This window comes from Heterodontus francisci, chromosome 25 (genome assembly GCF_036365525.1).
Source record: "Heterodontus francisci isolate sHetFra1 chromosome 25, sHetFra1.hap1, whole genome shotgun sequence".
Classification (NCBI taxonomy): domain Eukaryota; kingdom Metazoa; phylum Chordata; class Chondrichthyes; order Heterodontiformes; family Heterodontidae; genus Heterodontus; species Heterodontus francisci.
The window spans coordinates 70,212,417-70,233,720 of NC_090395.1; the positions used below are offsets into that span (position 1 = coordinate 70,212,417).

Consider the following 21,304-nt stretch of genomic DNA (forward strand, 5'->3'; position numbering starts at 1 on the left):
CAACTCGCTCACATAATCCTTCTGTTCATTCTAAAATAAGTTTTTTGAAGTTCTGTCCTGAATACAGCATCAGTTTTGTACCCAGTATCCCAGAAAATTCTCCCAGGGCAGGTACAGTACAGGTTAGATTCAGAGTAATGCTCCCTCTACACTGTCCCATCAAACACTCCCAGGGCAGGTACAGCACAAGCTACAGAGTAAAGGTTGTTCCATGTTGTGTTCGCATTGATTCAGCAGATAGCACTCTGTCTTCTGAGTCTGGAGGTGGTGAGTTCTAGCCCCTCTTCAGAGACTTGAGGATGTAATCTAGGGTGACAGTCCCGGAGTGCTGCACTGTTGGAAGTGCCGTCCTTCAGATGAAACTGAAGCTTGTTTTAGGTGGATGTACAGGATCTCATGGCACTATTTTGAGAAGAACAGGGGAGTTATTTCTTGGCCAATATCACTAAGTTATCTGACCATTATCACATTGCTGCTTGTGGGAGCTGGCTGTGTGCAAATTGGCTGCTGTCCTTTCTACATAATAACACTGACTACACTTCAAAAAGTATTTCATCGCTTGGAAAGTGCTTTGGGACGTCCTGAGGTTGTGAAAAGTGCTATAGAAATGTGAGTCTTTATTTGACTTGACCCTCCAACTGCGAAGTTTTAGGGGTGTGAGAGTCGCAGAACTGACCTCCCACCGCCAGATGTCACTATATCCATTTGCTTTGCAGGACAGTGACCTGAAACAGTACATGGACAACTGCGGGAACATCATGAGCATGTATAACGTCAAGGTGAGAAACTGCTTTGAAGGTAAGAAGGCTTGAAGGGTTGGGGTGTTGGAGATCCCAATCATTGCTGAGTAGATTTGAGAGAAAAATGACTTGCAACATTGTCTGATCTTCCAAGGGTAAAAGAAATGTGCTTTCTTCAGAATAGTTCTTCTCAGATCGTCTTTGGGTCTTCAAAAATCTCAGCACTGCCACAATATTGTGTGTTCCTTGAACCCTTTGTGCTAATCTTCAATTCCTGGAGAATCCAGGACAATCCCGGAAATTTGGCAACTCTAGTTGAACCCAAGCATCCAATATTTTGCCCAAGCAATTGAGTTATTGAGCAAACTGTCTTGAAAATTTCCAAGATGTTGATAAGGCACCAATAAGTCAGTTTGCTTTGAAGTAAAAGTCTATCTTTTCCCAATCATGCTGTGGCTCATGACAAAGAACAAAAAGAACAAAGAACAGTACAGCACAGGAACAGGCCATTCGGCCCTCCAAGCCTGCGCCGATCTTGATGCCTGCCTAAACTAACACCTTCTGCACTTCCGGGGCCCATCTCCCTCTATTCCCTTCCGATTCATGTATTTTTCAAGATGTCTCTTAAACGTCGCTATTGTATCTGCTTCCGCCACCTCCCCTGGCAGCAAGTTCCAGGCACTCACCACCCTCTGTGTAAAAAAACTTGCCTCGCACATCCCCTCTAAATTTTGCCCCTCGCACCTTAAACCTATGTCCCCTAGTAACTGACTCTTCCACCCTGGGAAAAAGCTTCTGACTATCCACTCTGTCCATGCCGCTCATAACTTTGTAAACCTCTATCATGTCGCCCCTCCACCTCCGTCGTTCCAGTGAAAACAATTCGAGTTTTTCCAACCTCTCCTCATAGCTAATGCCCTCCAGACCAGGCAACATCCTGGTAAACCTCCTCTGTACCCTCTCCAAAGCCTCCACGTCCTTCTGGTAGTGTGGCGACCAGAATTGCACGCAATATTCTAACTGTGGCCTAACTAAGGTTCTGTACAGCTGCAGCATGACTTGCCAATTTTTATACTCTATGACGTGGAAGCAATTGTTGAAATTAATGTTTAATGAACTTTCATCTTCAGTAAAGCAGATTTTCAACACTCAAAGTCTTGCCCTGCCCACTGCCCCACTCCACTCCTGTCCTCATCCGGGTTTTGTTAACAAGATGACGTGATACCCTGCGTGCTGCTCATGTTGCTTTAGAATATTCTGGGATCATTACATCCTGTTGAGCTAATTGATGGCGAATCTACCTGCTTTTGCTTAAATAACTAGCTGGAGAGAACAAGTTGAAACCAATTGTACAAATTTGGGAAGAAAGAAGGAAGGAAAAGATCTAGCTTCCATAACTTGCAGCTTTTGTACAATGTCATTATTCTTACCTTTCCGTAACTTGCACCAAATCCTGTTCACTCTTCATTCCTGCTCTTCGCTGAACTCCACTGACCCTGGTCCGGCATAGATGTCAAAATTTTCATCCTTCTTTTCAAATCTCTACAAAAGCGTGGAATGAGCCAGATCACAACACTTTCTAAATGGTATAAAAACAGAAAATGCTGGAAATACTCAGCAGGTCTGACGACACCTGTGGAGAGAGAAACGGAGTTAACGTTTCTGGTTGATGCCTGTACATCATCGGTTCTGATGAAAGGTCATCGACCTGAAACATTGGGCTGGATTTTAAGCGCCCCCCCCTTCGCTGATCTCGGCGGCGAACTCAAAGAATGGTGGCCCAAGCCGCTGCAATCTCCCGTGCGGGGGCTCATTTAAATAGGCGGGGCGGCCGGCGCCGTTCAATCACGTGGAGGAGGCGGGTTGTCCATCCCCGGCAATGGCGTGAACTGCCTGTGCGCAGGCACTGGCGCCATTTTTAAAGGGCAGCCCGAGCGCCTGCCAGTCAACTTGTATTTTTAAAGCAGTATTCGTCCAAAATTTATCAAATAAATTTCTAAAGCCCCTTTCCCATCCCCCCAGTAACAATTACATTAACCATTTGCCCTTCCCCCCCAAAAAAACTTACCTTTTCAATCTGACCTTTCCCTTCCCCGATTGCACAAAGTTTAAAGTTCATCCTTTCCCATCATCACCGACACCCATTACGTTTGTTTGACCCCGTTTCCGTCCCCCCCCCCCCCACCTGCACTGAAAACCTTAACTCCTTCCACCTCCCCACCAGTGTCACGCCGGCTTTCCCCGGAAGGAGAATTGAAGGCGTGGGAGTGCTGGCCGCCGCGCCGAAGATTGCGGCAGACCTGGAAGATTGAAGGTAAGTTGATTTAAATTTATGCATGTCATTAATTTAAATATTTAAATCCAGGTCCTGTCGCCCAGTGACAGGGTGGAGGGGGTGGGGGGGGGGGGGGGGGTGCTATCCCAGCATCGGCCTCCGTGGCAGACTGCTTCCGGCACCATCATCCGCCCTCCCCAACTCCCCACCCCCAACACCATGGAGCCTGACGTTGTGGGCTTGGTGAAATCCAGCCCGTTACCTCTGCTTCTCTCTCCACAGATGCCACCAGACCTGTTGAGTATTTCCAGCATGTTCTGTTTTTAATTATGAGTTCCAGCATCTGCTGTCTTTTGGTTTTGTACTTTCTAAATGGTAGATACTTTGTACACAGTTGGATTTCTTGATTTTAAAATTCTCATCCATGTTTCGAAATCCATCCATGGCCTCACCCCTTCCTATATTCTGTAATCTCCACCAGCCCCACAACCGTCCGACATCTCTGAGCTTCTCCGATTTTGGCCCTGATTTTAATTGCTTCACCATTGGTGGACGTGTCTTTGGCTGACGTCCCTAAACATCTCCGCCTCTCTACCTCTTTCTCCTCCTTTAAGATGCTCCTCAAAACCTACATCTTTGTCCAAGCTTTTAATCACCTGTCCTAATATCTCTGTCAAATTTTGTTTGATTATGCTCCTGTGAAGCATCTTGGGATGTTTTATTATGTTAAAGGTGCTATATAAATGCAAATTGTTGCTGTAATAGATACGCAGATACACTACAATGGTAAGAAGACACTACAAGAGGCTGCTCGTTGTGGAAGGTGTATCTGCAAATGGTCTTGCTGCGTTTTTCCTGACATTAATTTGCCCGTCCCTGCATTATTTTAACATTTCTTTCCAGTATTTTGCCCTCGTTCCTCTCACTGTGACATGGTCTCATGAGCCAAGGTTGCCCTTTGCTACATTATACAGGTGGTCACTGCTTCTGGGTTACCCTTGACACTGAGTGTTGGCAGGCTATTCGACCTCAGGAACCATCACAGTTGCTCGGGAGAGGAAACTTTAAGGACAAATTTCCCCTGTTTCCCTAACTGGCGAGTGATGTGAAAAACTGTAGCGAACTGTGTATGAGATCAGCAGAAGCAAGGAATCTAACCTTTGAGATCTAAACATCTCTTTTAGACGTTTCCTCTGGCTCTTATGAGGGATGTAAGCAGCTCCAATTCTAAACCACCCACCCCCACCAAAGATTTTCACGCTGAAAACATCTCATTCACATTTTTTCCCCCATGGTTTTAAAAATGATTTTATTATTAGAAAATACTGGACAATTTTTAGAAGATATAAAAGGAGAGAAGATGAGGACAGGACAGTGGAATGCTGCTGCAGATTGACAGAGTGACTATAGTCACATATCCTGTGTTTTGTGACACAGTGGAAATGGAATATGGGGGGAGTCCAAAACTAGGGGCTATAAATCTATGATAGTCACCAATAAATCCAACAGGGAATTCGCAAGAAACCTCTTTGCTAAGAGAGTGGTGAGAATGTGGAACTCATTATCACAAGGAGTAGTTGAAGCGAATAGTGTAGATGCATTTAAGGGGAAGCTAGATAAACACATGGGGGAGAAAGGAATAGAAGGGTGGGATAGGGGGTGGGAGGAGAGTGGTGTGGAGCAGGAACACCGGTACGGACCTGTTCAGCCAGGTGGCCTGATTCTGTGCGGTAATCTGTGATCTGATTCTTCTACATAAGAACAGAGAGAGACTTAAATCCAGCTCAATGTTCATATGATGCAGCTGCTGCCATTTTGAATGCCTGTTCAAAGCACCTGTTTCATCCAACCAGACCCTTTTCAATAATTTGGAAATTGAGGTCCTGTGATATAAATAGGGCCCCGATTGCAATTTTAAGTCGGAGCTAGACCGGAATCTGCACCTTACGCACTCCGAACAATCCCATGGGGGCCATGAAAGTTGACGAGGCCTCACAGAAGCGCTGTTGATAAAAATAATCTGGTGCCGCTGGTGCCTTGCGACCCCGAGCCTCTGCGATCGTGACACCTCCTCTGCCAACTCCTGCCTTATTTGATTATTCCACCCCAATCCTGCCCGATCTTGAGGCTTCGATCCTGGAAAGATGGACCAGGATAACCTACTTAGTTCACTGCAGCTTATCTGGAAAGATTTCCATGAGACTGAAAATCACAGGCAGGCTCTCTTCAGATCGGATGGTTTGTTAATGGACTAGTAATCCAGAGACCTGGACTAATATCCAGAGAAATGACTTCAAAACCCACCACGTCAGCTGTGGAATTTAAATTCAGTAAACCTAAAATAGAAAGCTAGTCTCAGTAATGGTGACTATGAAACTATTGGATTGTCATGTAAACCCATTTGATTCAATGATGTCCTTTAGGGAAGAAAATATGCCGTCCTTACCCGGTCTGGTCTATATGTGGCTCCAGACCCACAACAATGTGGTTGATTCTTATCTGCCCTCTGAAATGGCCTGGTGAGCCACAAAGCTATATTCAAGAAAGTGGCTCACCACCACCTTCTCAAGGGCAATTAGGATGGGCAATAAATGCCGACCCTACCAGCTATGCCTGCATCCTGTGAATAAGTAAATACACCCTGTAGAATGTGGGGGTCAGTCATCAATATCCCCCAGGGTCGATGGGCCAAAGGTCAAAATTGACTCCACGGCAATTTTGAGACGGGGCTGTGACAGCTGGAAATAACAATTAGAACAGCAATAAAATAAAAAGAAAGCATTGTGATCATTGTCAATGATGTGATGCTTCTGCCAACACAGATATTCATGTTCCAACTGTTGAGAGGGTTGGCCTATTGCCACAAGAGGAAGGTTCTGCACCGAGACCTGAAGCCACAGAACCTGCTCATTAACGAACGAGGAGAATTAAAATTAGCTGATTTCGGTAAGCTTTTTCTCCTTTCAAAATCACGTGTTATCTTTTTATACATTTGTCCATGTTGCCAAACTGGGAGGTTAAGATCAAGGGTGGGTGAATGAGGAGTTGGAAATCTCTGGGCCTTTCTGTGCCAGCTGCACTTAAAAGCAGGCTATGTACTCATGTGTGGCACTATGTAACTGATAGCGACTGTAACTGAGCAAGGAGACAGGATCTAATGGGCTGGGTTTGCTGTGTATTGGCTATCAATGGGTGGAAAGCAGGCAAAGACACAGGAGTAGTGAAGTCATGCTTTAATTATATAGAACCTTGGCTCGACTGCACCTGGAGTACTGTGAACAGTTTTAGTCCCCTTACCTTAGGAAGGATATTATTACCATACAGCCAGTGCAATGAAGTTTCACTAGACTTGTTCCTGGCATGGTGGGACTGTCCTATGAAGAGAGATTGGGGAAACTGGGCCTGTATTCTCTAGAGTTTCGAAGAATGAGAGGTGATCTCATTGAAACCTACAAAATACTTAAAGGGATAGACAGGGTAGATGCAGCTAAGATGTTTCCCCTGGTTGGGGAGTCTAGAACCAGGGGACAAAATTTCAAAATAAGGGGGAAGCTACTTAGGACAGAGATGAGGAGAAATTTATTCACTCAGAGGGTTGTGAATCTTTGGAATTCTCTACTCCAGAGGGCTGTGGAAGCTCAGTCATTGAGTATGTTTAAAGCAGAGATTGACAGATTTCTAAATACAAATGATATAAGGGGATAAGAGGATAGTGTGGGAAAAAGGCATTGAAGTGGATGATCAGCCATGATCGTATTGGTGGAGAAGGCTCAAAGGGCTGAATGGCCCACTCCTGCTCCTATGTTCCTATGCAGGGGATTATCTCAGAGAGAATTCTCTGGAAGTGTGCACAGGCTAGTATTGTAGAGAGCATCAAGGTGAGATATCTTATTGGGAAAACAAAGTGAAGGCCCACAGAGCAGGACATTACTAAATTCGTAAAGAATAATGTCTGGACTCCAAAGGTTAAATTACGAGGAGAGATTACACAAATTAGGGTTGTACTCCCCTAGAATCTGGAAGGTTAAGGACTGATTTGATCAAAGTTTTCAAGATATTAAAAGGAACCGAAATGGTAGATAGAGAGAAACTCTTTCTGCTGGTTGGGAGTCTGGGGTAGGGGGCTTAGTTTAAAATTAGACCCAGGCCTTTCAGGAGTGAAGTTAGGAAACATTTCTACATGCAAATGGTGGTAGAAATTTGGAACTCTCTTAGCTATCTGAGATTGATAGGTCTTTGTTAACCAAAGTTATTAAGGAATATAGGGCAAAGGTAGGTAAATGGAGATAGGATACGGATCAGCCGTGATCGCCTTCAAATGACAGTACAGGCTCGAGGGGCTGAATGGATCCTCCTGTTCCTATGTTCATATTAATAAGAGAAGATAGGGCAGCTCAGGACACAATGACTAGATAACACTCAGCTTGGGTATTAAATGCCTATAGGCGTTAGAAGGAAAGGAAGACTGAGGGAGGTTAAGGAGAGTTCCATGGATTGCCATGTTCAGTTCTTAGCACAGTGCTTTAGGAAGGATGTGTTGACCTTGGAGGGGTGGGGGTGGGGGGAGGGGGTGGTATTGCGTGGTGCAGCGTAGATTCAGCAAACTGATACCAGGACTAAACGATTAAATTATGAAATCAGGTTCCAAAAACTTGGTTTGTATTCTCTTAAGTATAGAAGATTAAAGGGTGATCTGATAGAGCTATTTATGTGGTTAAAGGAGTTGATAGGGTAGATAGAGAGATTTTCTGTGGTGGGGGAGTCCAGAACAAAGGGGCGTAACCTTAAAATTTGAGCTAGGCCATTCAGGGGTGATGTCAGGAAGCACTTCTTCACACAAAGGGGAGTGGAAATCTGGAACTCTCTCCTTGAAAAGCTGTTGAGGCTCAGGGTCAATTGAAAAATTCAAAACTGAGATTGATAAAACTTTGTTACGTGAGGGTATTAAGTGATACGAAATCAAAGCGGGTAGATGGTATTTAGATACAGATCAGTCATGATATAATTGAATGTGGAATAGGCTTGAATGGCCTACTCGTATTCCGATGACAGCCTTCTCAAGGAAGAATTAGTGCAGGAGAGTGTACTAAACTTTAATTTCAAACAGGAAGAGTATTTGGGATGACATATGTGAAACTTGCAAAGAGCAAAAGATATAACTTCAGAGGAGTAAGCTGACCAGGATAGTGCTGATAAAATAGAAGCAGAGGGTTGAAGACTAGACATGAGTGAAAAATCACCTATCAAACGTCCAGATTTCTCAACTGTGCCAACAGAGGTTATTGCAGATTGTGCCAATAGTTAATGACTGGAAATGGGCACCATTGTTGATGTCATCTATAGATGAGCAATAAGTTTGAATGCCAGTTTGTAATCGGTATAGATAACTACTGTGGAGAATGTTATTGCATTACACTGCAATCAAGTGCCACAGCGAGTGCGAGGAGGGTAGAAGGTGCACTGCTGAATGCAGTGCCAGTAGGTTGGTAGCCAAAAGGCTAAGACAAGCCGTGGGCGACAGCACCTCCCAAACCGACAACCTCCACCACCTAGAAGGACAAGGAAAGCAAGCACGTGGGAACTCCACCACCTCCAGTCATTTAGAAATATATTGCCTTTCCGTCACTGTCACTTGGTCAAAACCTAACAGCACTGTGGGTTTGCCTTCACCACATGGACTGCAGCTGTTCAAGAAGGCAGCTCATCACCACCTTCTCAAGGGGCAATTAAGGATGGACATTAAATGCTGGCCTTACCAGCACCCACATCCTGAGAATGAATTAGCTTAATTCCTCCATCCTGCTGAGTATCTAAGCTGAGGTACACTGCCCTGGGAATAAATACCCAACCTTTACTAATGCGGGCAGGAGGAGGGTAAGCAGAAAGGAGAATCATCCCTGGTGGACTTACTGGTAGTTAATCCAGAGCAGCTTTAATGGACACAGGGAGCAGGTTAATCTCCTGATCCCAAAATATTCATAATCTATGGAGATCTAAGCAAGAAAAAAAATCTGTATGTCACAGATGGCAATACTGTGAGATTCATTAACAAGTACAGTTACCACATTCAAACAGTATTAACTGTTTCCTTTTCAGGTCTGGCTAGAGCAAAATCTGTTCCCACCAAAACCTATTCAAATGAGGTGGTAACATTATGGTACCGACCCCCAGATGTCCTGATGGGCTCCACGGAATACTCAACACAGATCGACATGTGGTGAGTAGCTGGTAGAAAATAAAAATTGTTATATCTCTCCAAACCTTTAAATTTTACTGACAAGACATTTCCAGTAATTAGTGGGAGAACATCAATACCTGTGCAGAAAGTAGACATTAACTTCAGCTTCAATCCTTTTATATTGAAGAATGACTTGCATTTATATAGCACTTTGACCACATCCCAAAGTGCTTTACAGCCAATAAAGTACATTTTTGTAGTGCAGGAAACATGGCAGCCAATTTGTGCACAGCAATCTCCCACAAACTGCAATGTGACAATGACCAGAGAAGCTATTTATGGTGAGGTTGATTGAAGAATAAATATCAGCCAGGACACCAGGGATAACTCTCCTGATCTTCTTTGAAATAGCATTATGGAATCTTTTTCAATAATCTGAAAGACAGCACCTTCCCTCCCTACTACACTGGGAGTGTCAGCCTACATTTATGTGCTCAATTCAAGTGGGACTTGAACCTACAAACTTCTGGCTTAGTGCTGAGAGCACTACCCATGAGCCACAGATGACACTTGCATGGGTTGGAGTCGAAAGAGAGGACCCAATTCTCCTCCCCCAATTCACTACACTGTATTTCTTATATGTGTGAAAGAGGTGGCTAAGTTGTATTAACATAGTGATCAGATGATGCTAACATGGGTTAACTTGCCCTTTTTGTCAGGGTACATAGGAACATAAGAACACGGGAAGGCCATTCCACCCTTTGAGCCTGTTCTACCATTCAGTTAGATCCTGGCTGATCTGTATCTTAACTCTACCTGCCTTAGTTCCATAACTCTTAATACCCTTGCCGAACAAAAAGCAATCTCAATTTTGAAATTTTCAACTGAGTCCCTGCTTCAACAGCTTTTCTGGGGGAGAGAGTTCCAGATTTCCACTACCCTTTGTGTGAAGAAACGCTTCCTGATATCATCCTCTAAATGACCTGGCTTTAATTTTAAAGTTATTGCTCTTTGTTCTGTTTCTCTCTATCCGCCCTGTCAAATTGGGGGAGCCAGTTCACTGTCTCTATAGGCAATTATTTTTTATTCACTCCTGCTCATTGTTAATTGTCCTTGAGAAGGTGGTGGTGAGCTGCCTTCTTGAACCTCTGCAGTCCATGTGGGGTAGGGACACCCACAGTGCTGTTAGGGAGAGAGTTCCAGGATTTTGACCCAGTGACAGTGAAGGAACGGCGATATAGTTCCAAGTCAGGATGGTGTGTGACTTGGAGGGGAACTGGCAGGTGGTGGTGTTGCCATGCATCTGCTGCCTTTGTCCTTCTAGGTGGTAGAGGTTGTGGGCTTGGAAGGTGCTGTTGAAGGAGGCTTGGCGAGTTGCTGCAGTGCATCTTGCCATTTTTCAGCCCAAACCTGAATGTTGTCCAGGTTTTTCTGCATCGGGCACGGACTGCTTCAGTATCTGAGGAGTTGCGAGTGGTACTGAACATTGTGTAATCATCAATAAATTTTGAAAATTAAGAGTGATAGATTTTTGTCAGGCAAGCGTTACGGAACCAAGTTAGGTAGATGTAGTTAGGATACAGATCAACAAATTCCTGATTATAATTAGAAACATAGAAAATAGGAGCAGGAGTAGGCTATTCGGCCCTTCGAGCCTGCTCCGCCATTCATTATGATCATGGCTGATCATCCAACTCAGTAACCTGTTCCCGCTTTCGCCCCATACCGTTTGATTCCTTTAGACCCAAGAGCTATATCTAACTCCTTCTTGAAAACATACAATGTTTTGGCCTCAACTGCTTTCTGTGGTAGCGAATTCCACAGGTTCACCACTCTCTGGGTGAAGAAATTTCTCCTCATCTTAGTCCTGAAATGTATACCCCGTATCCTTAGACTATGACCCCTGGTTCTGTACTCCCCCACCATCGGGAACATCCTTCCTGCATCTACCCTGTCAAGTCCTGTTAGAATTTTATAGGTTTCTATGAGATCCCCCCTCACTCTTCTGATGTCAAGCGAATATAATCCTAACCGACTCAATTTCTCCTTATACGTCAGTCCCGCCATCCCAGGAATCAGTCTGGTAAACCTTTGCTGCACTCCCTCTATAGCAAGAATAACCTTCCTCGGATAAGGGGACCAAAACTGCACACAATATTCCAGGTGTGGCCTCACCAAGGCCCTGTATAATTGCAGTAAGACATCCCTGCTCCTGTACTCGAATCCTCTCGCTATGAAGGCCAACATACCATTTGCCTTTTTTACTGCCTGTTGGACCTGCATGCTTACCTTCAGCGACTGGTGTACGAGAACCCCCAGGTCTCCCTGCATATTCCCCTCTCTCAGTTTATAGCCGTTCAGATAATAATCTGCCTTCCTGTTTTTGCTACCAAAGTGGATAACCTCACATTTATCCACATTATACTGCATCTGCCATGCATTAGCCCACTCACTCAACTTGTCCAAATCACCCTGAAGCCTCTCTGCATCCTCCTCACAACTCACCCTCCCACCCAGTTTTGTGTCATCTGCAAATCTGGAGATATTACATTTAATTCCCTCATCTAAATTATTAATATATATTGTGAATAGCTTGGACCCCACTAGTCACTGCCTGCCATTCGGAAAAAGATCCATTTATCGCTACTCTTTGTTTCCTGTCTGCCAACTAATTTTCTATCCATCGCAATACACTACCCCCAATCCCATGTGCATTAATTTTACACGCTAATCTCTTATGTGGGACTTTGTCGAAAGCCTTTTGAAAGTCCTATTAACCACATCCACTGGCTCCCCCTCATCAACTCTACTAGTTACATCCTCGAAGAATTCTAGTAGATTTGTCAAGCACGATTTCCCTTTCGTAAATCCATGCTGACTCTGCCCGATTCTACCACTGTTCTCTAAGTGTTCTGCTATAAAATCTTTGATAACGGACTCTAGAATTTTCCCCACTACCGACATTAGGCTGACTGGTCTATAATTCCCTGCTTTCTCTCTACCTCCCTTTTTAAATAGTGGGGTTACATTAGCTACCCTCCAATCTGTAGGAACTGTTCCAGAGTCTATAGAATCTTGGAAGATGACCACCAATGCATCCACTATTTCTAGGGCCACTTCCTTAAGTACTCTGGGATGCATACCATCGGGCCCTGGGGATTTATCGGCCTTCAATCCCATCAATTTCCCCAACACCATTTCTCTACTAATACTGCTTTCTTTCAGTTCCTCTCTCTCACTAAGCCCTCTGTTCCCCAACATTTCTGGTATGATATTTGTGTCCTCCTTTGTGAAGACAGAACTAAAGTATGCATTTAGTTGGTCAGTCATTTCTTCGTTCCCCATAATAAATTCCCCTGTTTCTGACTGTAAGGGACCTACATTTGTCTTCACCAATCTTCTTCTCTTCACATATTTATAGAAACTTTTACAGTCAGTTTTTATGTTGCCCGCAAGCTTGCTGGCATACTCTATTTTCCCCTTCTTAATCAGTCCCTTGGTCCTCCTTTGCTGATTTCTCAACTGCTCCCAATCCTCAGGTCTGTTGTTTTTCCTGACAAATTTATATGCCTCTTCCTTGGATCTAATGCTATCTCTAATTTCCCTTGTAAACTATGGTTTGGCTTCCTTTCCCGTTTTACTTTTGCGTTAGACAGAGATAAACAATTGTTGCAGTTCATCCATACGCTCTTTAAATGTTTGCCATTGCCTATCCACCGTCATCTCTTTAAGTAATGTTTCCCAATCCGTCATAGCCAACTTGCGCCTCATACCTTCGTAGTTTCCTTTACTAAGATTCAGGACTCTAGTCTCAGAATTGACTACATCACTCTCCATCTTGATGAAGAATTCTATCATATTATGGTCGCTCGTCCCCAAGGGGTCTCGCACCACTAGATTGTCAATTATTCTTCTCTCATTACACAATACCCAGTCTAGGATGGCCTGTTCTCTACTTGGTTCCTCAACGTATTGGTCCAGAAAACCATCCCATATACAGTCCAAGAATTCCTCCTCTATTGTGACTAATTTGATTTGCCCAATCTATATGCAGATTAAACTCACCCATAATTCCAGATGTTCCTTTATCGCATGCGTCTCTAATTTCCTGTTTAATGCCATTCCCAACATCACCACTCCATTTTGGAGGTCTGTATACAACCTCCACTAACGATTTTTGCCCCTTAGTGTTTTTCAGCTCTACCCATACAGATTCCACATCATCAGAGTTAATATCTTTCCTCACTATTGCGTTAATTTCCTCTTTAACCAGCTATTCAACTCCACCACCTTTTTCTTTTTGTCTGTCCTTCCTAAATACTGGATACTCCTGGATGTTCATTTCCCATCCCTGGTCACCTTGCAACCATGTCTCCATAATCCCGATTATATCGCGGCACAGTGGCGCAGTGGTTAGCACCGCAGCCTCACAGCTCCAGGGGCCCGGGTTCGATTCCAGGTACTGCCTGTGTGGAGTTTGCAAGTTCTCCCTGTGTCTGCGTGGGTTTCCTCCCACAAGCCAAAAGACTTGCAGGTTGATAGGTAAATTGGCCATTATAAATTGTCACTAGTATAGGTAGGTGGTAGGGAAATATAGGGACAGGTGGGGATGTTTGGTAGGAATATGGGATTAGTGTAGGATTAGTATAAATGGGTGGTTGATGGTCGGCACAGACTCGGTGGGCCGAAGGGCCTGTTTCAGTGCTGTATCTCTAATCTAATAATCTAATCATACCCGTTTACATCTATTTGTGCGATTAATTCATCCACTTTATTGCGAATGCTCCGCGTGTTGAGGCACAAAGCCTTAAGGCTTGTCTTTTTAACATTACTTGTCCCCTTCCCACTATTTGTCACTGTGGCCCTGTTTGATTCAGCCCCTTGATTTCTCTGTCTATCACTTTTCTTATTCCCCTTACTGTCTTTTGTTCTTGGCTTTGAACCCCCCTCCTCTGACTCCTTGCAAAGGTTCCCATCCCCCTGCCATTTTAGTTTCAACCCTCCCCAACCACTCTAGAAAATACTCCCCCTAGGACATCAGTCCCGGTCCTGCCCAGGTGTAGCCTGTCCAGTTTGTACTGGTCCCACCTCCCCCAGAACTGGTCCCGATGTCCCAGGAATCTAAAACCCTCCACCTCACACCATCTCTTCAGCCACGTATTCATCTGATATATCCTGCTAATTCTACTCTGACTAGCACGTGACACTGGTAGTAATCCTGAGATCACTACCTTTGAGGTTCTACTTTTCAACTTACTTCCTAGCTCCCTATATTCTGCTTTTAGGACCCCATCCTTTTTTTTTTTTACCTATGTCGTTTGTACCAATGTGTACCACGACCACTGGCTGTTCACCCTCCCCCTTCAGAATGTCCTGTAACTGCTCTGAGACATCCTTGACCCTAGCACCAGGGAGGCAACATACCATACTGGAGTCTCATTTGCGGCCACAGAAATGCCTATCTATTCCCCTTACAATTGAATCCACTATAACTATTGCATTCCCACAATTTTTACTCCTCCCCTGTGCAGCAGAGCCAACCATGGTGCAACAAATTGGGCTGTTGCTGCTTTCCCCTGAGAGGCCATTCCCCCCAACAGTATCCAAAGCAGTATATCTGTTTAGCAGGGGAATAGCCGCAGGAGGTTCCTGAACTGCCTGCCTAGTCCTCTTGCTCCACTTCAAAAAGCATATATATATAATTTTCACAATAGACAAAATATCTTAAGTGCTTTAAGCAATAGAGATGTTCAGACTGAGCTCTGCCTGCAGACAATCTGTCTGAAGCATCATTCAATAACTGCCATAGCTAGAACTTTGGTTAAAAATATCATTGACCCTTCCCATTCTTATTTAATAGTACAAACTGGGTGGTTTTATTTTAATAAAAAAAAGTCTACAGATGAAACTCTCCTCCGAATAAAGGTGGTGGAAGGGTGCCACCACCACCTGGTAATCGGGACCTGGAACAAGCAGAGATCAGCAGCCGCTAGCCTCACAATCGGTGGCGGGGAGGAGGGTGGGTGGGGGTGGGGTGGGGGGGGGGTGGGGGGGGGTAAGGGAGGTGAGGGGGGAGGGGATGGCCAAGAGTTGTAATCTATCTGGGAAAACACGAGGCTGGGAATTAACGGCTCTCCATCTCTTCAGGTGGAATCTACCCATTCCCTTCCTGCCTGTGGAATCTGAGCCTGCGGTGTGACCACCTCTCTATACGTGCTATCCACGATACTCTCTGCCTTGTGAATGCTCCACAGTGCCCCCAGCTGCTGCTCTAGCTCCAAAACCTGGGCTTCCAGGAGCTGCAGCTGGAGACACTTCCTGTACACGTGCTGGTCCCGCGCACTGGAAATGTTCCCTGCTTCCGACATGGAGCACACCACAGCTTGGAGCTCTCCTGCCATGACTTAACCCTTTAAATTAACCTTTTGGAAGATCTTAATATCAAATTATATCAGTTACACTAGGGCCCTTCTTCCCTGTTCCTCGTTACTACAGAACTCCCTAAAAAAAACTACTTACTATATATGAAATAAACTGTAAACCTTTCTTACCTTGCAATGCCAATAACCAATATCAGTTAGTAATTAGTGTTGCCAACTCTGAGTGGACATATTCCTGGACATTTCATCACATGTCCTCCTGCTCAAACAAACAGTCTTTCTTTAACCCATCCCCAATAATTTTAGAACTATAAGATGAAAGTGTTCAAAGTAACTGAAATAAAATAATGCCATGCCCCTGTGATTTTTCTCCTGGGTAGCCCGCAGAGGAAATTAATCTTTAATCCCCATAAACAGCAATGTAATAATGACCTGAGAATGTGTTTTTGGAGTTGTTCTTTAAGAGATAAATATCTAAAAACAGATGATCTGGTCATTATCACATTAGTGGGAGCTTGCTGTGTACAAACTGGCTGCCACCTTTGCTACAACAGTGACTACACTTCAAAAAGTACTTCATTGGCTGTAAAGTGCTTTGGGAAGTCCTGAGGTTATGAAAGGCACGATAGAATTACTATTGTTTCTACAATTGCCTTTTTGAAAACTGCTAGCCTTAGTGTCATGTATGTTTCTTCACATTGTTACGTCAGAGACTGGGTTACTGAACAGTTCTTTACAAATATAAAAGCAAAATATTGCAGATGCTGGAAATCTGAAATAAAAGCAAGAAATGCAGCATTTCTTGTTTTTATATTAGCTCTTTACAAAAGACTGTTTTCTAAAGATTTCGTTTGTAATACTTCTCAGCCATTTCCAACAACTTTAATGTTTAGTTCTCATAGCATGACACAATATTACACTTCTGAACTTTTTAACTTTTCTAAGTTATCTTGCACAGTTACAACGAGACAGCGAGCATAGTGCCTTGGGAATTATCAACAACATAGTATTACATAGATTGCTGTTCTGTGAATCCATTAAATTCATGCATTATTAACCTGCTGTAATCTGAGCCTGTAGCAATGAATGGACCTACTATTGGCTGATTCTGTTACAGTTAATAGCTCCGTCCTAGTCTCAACTTGGGTAGACATCAACGATGAAACTCAGCATCGTCTCCAGTGTGCCAGCGCAGCCTTCGGTAGTCTGAGGAAAAGAGTGTTTGATGACAAAGACCTCAAACCTGGCACCAAGCTTATGGTCTACAGGGCCACAGTGTTACCTGACCTCCTGTATGTGTTGGAAACATGGACACTGTACAGCAGACATCTCAGAACCCTGAAGCGATATCACCAGCAGTGCCTCCGCACGATCCTGCAAATTCAGTGGCAGGACAGGCGCTCCAATATCAGTGTCCTCTCTCAGGCCAACATCCCCAGTATCGAGACACTGGTCATGGCCAGTTAGTTATGTTGGGTGGGCCACATCGTCCACATACCTGATACAAGACTCCCAAAACAAGCTTTCTACTCCGATTCCGACACGGCAAGAGGCGACCAGGAGGGCAGAGGAAACGCTACAAGGATGTGCTTAAAGCCTCCCTGAAAAAATGTGACATCACTGATTCGTGGGAATCTCTTGCCCGAGACCGCCCTAAATGGAGAAGAAGCATCCGCGAGGGTGCCAGCCAGTTCGAACAATGTCAACACGCCCAGGCAGCGACCAAGTACAAACAGTGGAAGGAGCTTTCGGAATTTTGAGCATCCCATTCACTCGCCTCACCAAACACCACCTACCCCACCTGTGGCAGAATGTGCGGATTCAGAATTGGACTATTCAGTCACCTAAGGACCCACAACCCTAGAGTGGAAGAAAGTCATCCTCATTCCCGAGGGACTGCCTAAGAAGAGAAGAGAAGAAGAGACTCAGCTTGTTAAAGTATATAGACCTGCTCTGAAGTAGACTGAGCCATGTAGTTTATAGATCTGCTCTAAACTGTGCCTACTACAATGTATAGCTCGGTTCTAGATTCAGACCATTGCACTGCATATGTGATAATCTCAATATCCTTTTCTGTGCTAAATATTTCCAGGGGAGTTGGTTGTATTCTATATGAAATGGCTGCTGGAAGGCCATTGTTCCCAGGATCCACAGTGAAGGAAGAATTACACTTAATTTTCAGGCTTTTAGGTGAGTGGAGTATTGAAATATTGTGACTGAGACACCGAGAATACACCAAGCCCCAGATCCTGACATGATTAGCATGCCGAGAGTTTAATAGCCAGTGTTAATGCGTTCATGACAAAGAGGTTAATAAAGCTGAAGGCTTTCATTAAGAGAGCAAATGCATTGCCTAGTAAGCTGAGAATGTCATTACAAAATATAGTAATGACTCTTTGGCTGGGGGTGGGGGGTCACGTTACCTACTATAGTATCGTGGATTCAAATGAATTCAATCTTTCAACCAATGGTCACATTTTTCAGAATGATGTGCTATCTTTCCTGTTGGTTTGGGGTTTGTTTAGTTAAGTTCAGTTTCCAATTAGCCTCATCTCATCTTTTCGATCTTCATCTTCCAAAGACCTTTTCCTGTTTCCCTTTTCCTCTCTCCTTTCCCCCTTCCTCTCTCCATTTCCCCCTTCCTCTCTCCATTTCCCTCTTGCTCTCTCCATTTCCCTCTTCCTCTCTCCATTTCCCCCTTCCTCTCTCCATTTCCCCCTTCCTCTCTCCATTTCCCTCATCCTCTCTCCATTTCCCCATTCCTCTCTCCATTTCCCCCTTCCTCTCTCCACTTCCCTCTTCCTCTCTCCATTTCCCCCTCCCTCTCTCCATTTCCCCCTTCGTCTCTCTATTTCCCTCTTCCTCTCTCCATTTCCCCCTTCCTCTCTCTATTTCCCCCTTCCTCTCTCTATTTCCCCCTTCCTCTCTCCACTTCCCTCTTCCTCTCTCCATTTCCCTCTTCCTCTCTCCATTTCCCTCTTGCTCTCTCCATTTGGCTCTTGCCCTGTCCATTTTCCCCTTCCTCTCTCTATTTCCCCCTTCCTCTCTCCACTTCCCTCTTGCTCTCTCCATTTCCCTCTTGCTCTCTCCATTTCCCTCTTCCTCTCTCTATTTCCCCCTTCCTCTCTCCATTTACCTCTTGCTCTCTCCATTTCCCTTTCGCTCTCTCCATTTCCCCCTTCCTCTCTCCATTTTCCCCTTCATCTCTCCATTTCCCTCTTGCTCTCTCCATTTCCCCCTTCCTCTCTCCATTTCCCTCTTCCTCTCTCCATTTCCCCCTTCCTCTCTCCATTTCCCCCTTCCTCTCTCCATTTCCCCCTTCCTCTCTCAATTTCCCCCTTCCTCTCTCCATTTCCCTCTTGCTCTCTCCATTTCCCTCTTCCTCTCTCTATTTCCCCCCTTCCTCTCTCCATTTCCCTCTTCCCTCTCCATTTCCCCTTCCTCTCTCTATTTCCCCCTTCCTCTCTCCACTTCCCTCTTCCTCTCTCCACTTCCCTCTTCCTCTCTCCACTTCCCTCTTCCTCTCTCCATTTCCCTCTTGCTCTCTCCATTTCCCCCTTCCTCGCTCTATTTCCCCCTTCCTCTCTCCACTTCCCTCTCGCTCTCTCCATTTCCCTCTTGCTCTCTCCATTTCCCTCTTCCTCTCTCTATTTCCCCCTTCCTCTCTCCATTTACCTCTTGCTCTCTCCATTTCCCCCTTCCTCTCTTAAATACCCCTTTTCTCTCTCCATTTCCCTCTTGTTCTCTCCATTTCCCTTTCGCTCTCTCCATTTCCCTCTTCCTCTCTCCATTTCCCCCTTCCTCTCTCCATTTCCCCCTTCATGTCTCTACTTCCCTCTTCCTCTCTCCATTTCCCTCTTCCTCTCTCCATTTCCCCCTTCCTCTCTCCATTTCCCTCTTCCTCTCTCCATTTCCCCATTCCTCTCTCCATTTCCCCCTTCCTCTCTCCATTCCCCTCTTCCTCTCTCCATTTCCCCCTTCCTCTCTCCATTTCCCCATTCCTCTCTCCATTTCCCCCTTCCTCTCTCCATTTCCCTCTTCCTCTCTCCATTTCCCCCTTCCTCTCTCCATTTCCCTCTTCCTCTCTCCATTTCCCCCTTCCTCTCTCCATTTCCCCGTTCCTCTCTCCATTTCCCCCTTCCTCTCTCCATTTCCCTCTTCCTCTCTCCATTTCCCTCTTCCTCTCTCCATTTCCCCCTTCCTCTCTCCTTTCCCCCTTCCTCTCTCCATTTCCCTCTTCCTCTCTCCATTTCCCCCTTCCTCTCTCCATTTCCCCCTTCCTCTCTCCATTTCCCCCTTCCTCTCTCCATTTCCCTCTTCCTCTCTCCATTTCCCCCTTCCTCTCTCCATTTCCCCCTTCCTCTCTCCATTTCCCTCTTCCTCTCTCCATTTCCCTCTTCCTCTCTCCATTTCCCCCTTCATGTCTCTACTTCCTTCTTCCTCTCTCCATTTCCCTCTTCCTCTCTCCATTTCCCCCTTCCTCTCTCCATTTCCCTCTTCCTCTCTCCATGTCCCCATTCCTCTCTCCATTTCCCTCTTGCTCCCTCCATTTCCCCCTTCCTCTCCATTTCCCCCTTCCTCTCTCCATTTCCCTCTTCCTCTCTCCATTTCCCTCTTCCTCTCTCCATTTCCCCCTTCCTCTCTCAAATACCCCTTTTCTCTCTCCATTTCCTTCTTGCTCTCTCCATTTCCCTTTCGCTCTCTCCATTTCCCTCTTCCTCTCTCCATTTCCCCCTACCTCTCTCCATTTCCCTCTTCCTCTCTCCATTTCCCCCTTCCTCTCTCCATTTCCCCCTTCATGTCTCCATTTCCCCCTTCCTCTCTCCATTTCCCTCTTCCTCTCTCCATTTCCCCCTTCCTCTCTCCATTTCCCTCTTCCTCTCTCCATTTCCCTCTTCCTCTCTCCATTTCCCCCTTCCTCTCTCCATTTCCTTCTTCCTCTTTCCATTTCCCTCTTGCTCTCTCCATTTCCCCCTTCCTCTCTCCATTTCCCCCTTCCTCTCTCCATTTCCCTCTTCCTCTCTCCATTTCCCCCTTCCTCTCTCCATTTCCCTCTTCCTCTCTCCATTTCCCTCTTCCTCTCTCCATTTCCCCCTTCATGTCTCTACTTCCTTCTTCCTCTCTCCATTTCCCTCTTCCTCTCTCCATTTCCCCCTTCCTCTCTCCATTTCCCTCTTCCTCTCTCCATGTCCCCATTCCTCTCTCCATTTCCCTCTTGCTCCCTCCATTTCCCCCTTCCTCTCCATTTCCCCCTTCCTCTCTCCATTTCCCTCTTCCTCTCTCCATTTCCCTCTTCCTCTCTCCATTTCCCCCTTCCTCTCTCAAATACCCCTTTTCTCTCTCCATTTCCTTCTTGCTCTCTCCATTTCCCTTTCGCTCTCTCCATTTCCCTCTTCCTCTCTCCATTTCCCCCTACCTCTCTCCATTTCCCTCTTCCTCTCTCCATTTCCCCCTTCCTCTCTCCATTTCCCCCTTCATGTCTCCATTTCCCCCTTCCTCTCTCCATTTCCCTCTTCCTCTCTCCATTTCCCCCTTCCTCTCTCCATTTCCCTCTTCCTCTCTCCATTTCCCTCTTCCTCTCTCCATTTCCCCCTTCCTCTCTCCATTTCCTTCTTCCTCTTTCCATTTCCCTCTTGCTCTCTCCATTTCCCCCTTCCTCTCTCCATTTCTCTCTCTCACTCGCCACTTCTGTAAATTCTTTATCCATTCTTCCTGTTTAGAGGATGCACAG

General features: G+C 45.3%; 1 protein-coding gene across 1 annotated transcript in view; it reads left to right on the plus strand.

Annotated features, from left to right (window-relative positions):
- LOC137383976 (cyclin-dependent kinase 18-like) overlaps positions 1-21,304 on the plus strand; it is a 127,413-nt gene that overhangs the window by 84,614 nt on the left and 21,495 nt on the right. Inside the window, exons 8-11 of the mRNA XM_068057472.1 lie at positions 717-779; positions 5,838-5,961; positions 9,112-9,232; positions 17,666-17,763. Coding sequence (XP_067913573.1) covers positions 717-779; positions 5,838-5,961; positions 9,112-9,232; positions 17,666-17,763 — 406 coding nt within the window. The remainder of the gene's footprint in view (positions 1-716; positions 780-5,837; positions 5,962-9,111; positions 9,233-17,665; positions 17,764-21,304) is intronic.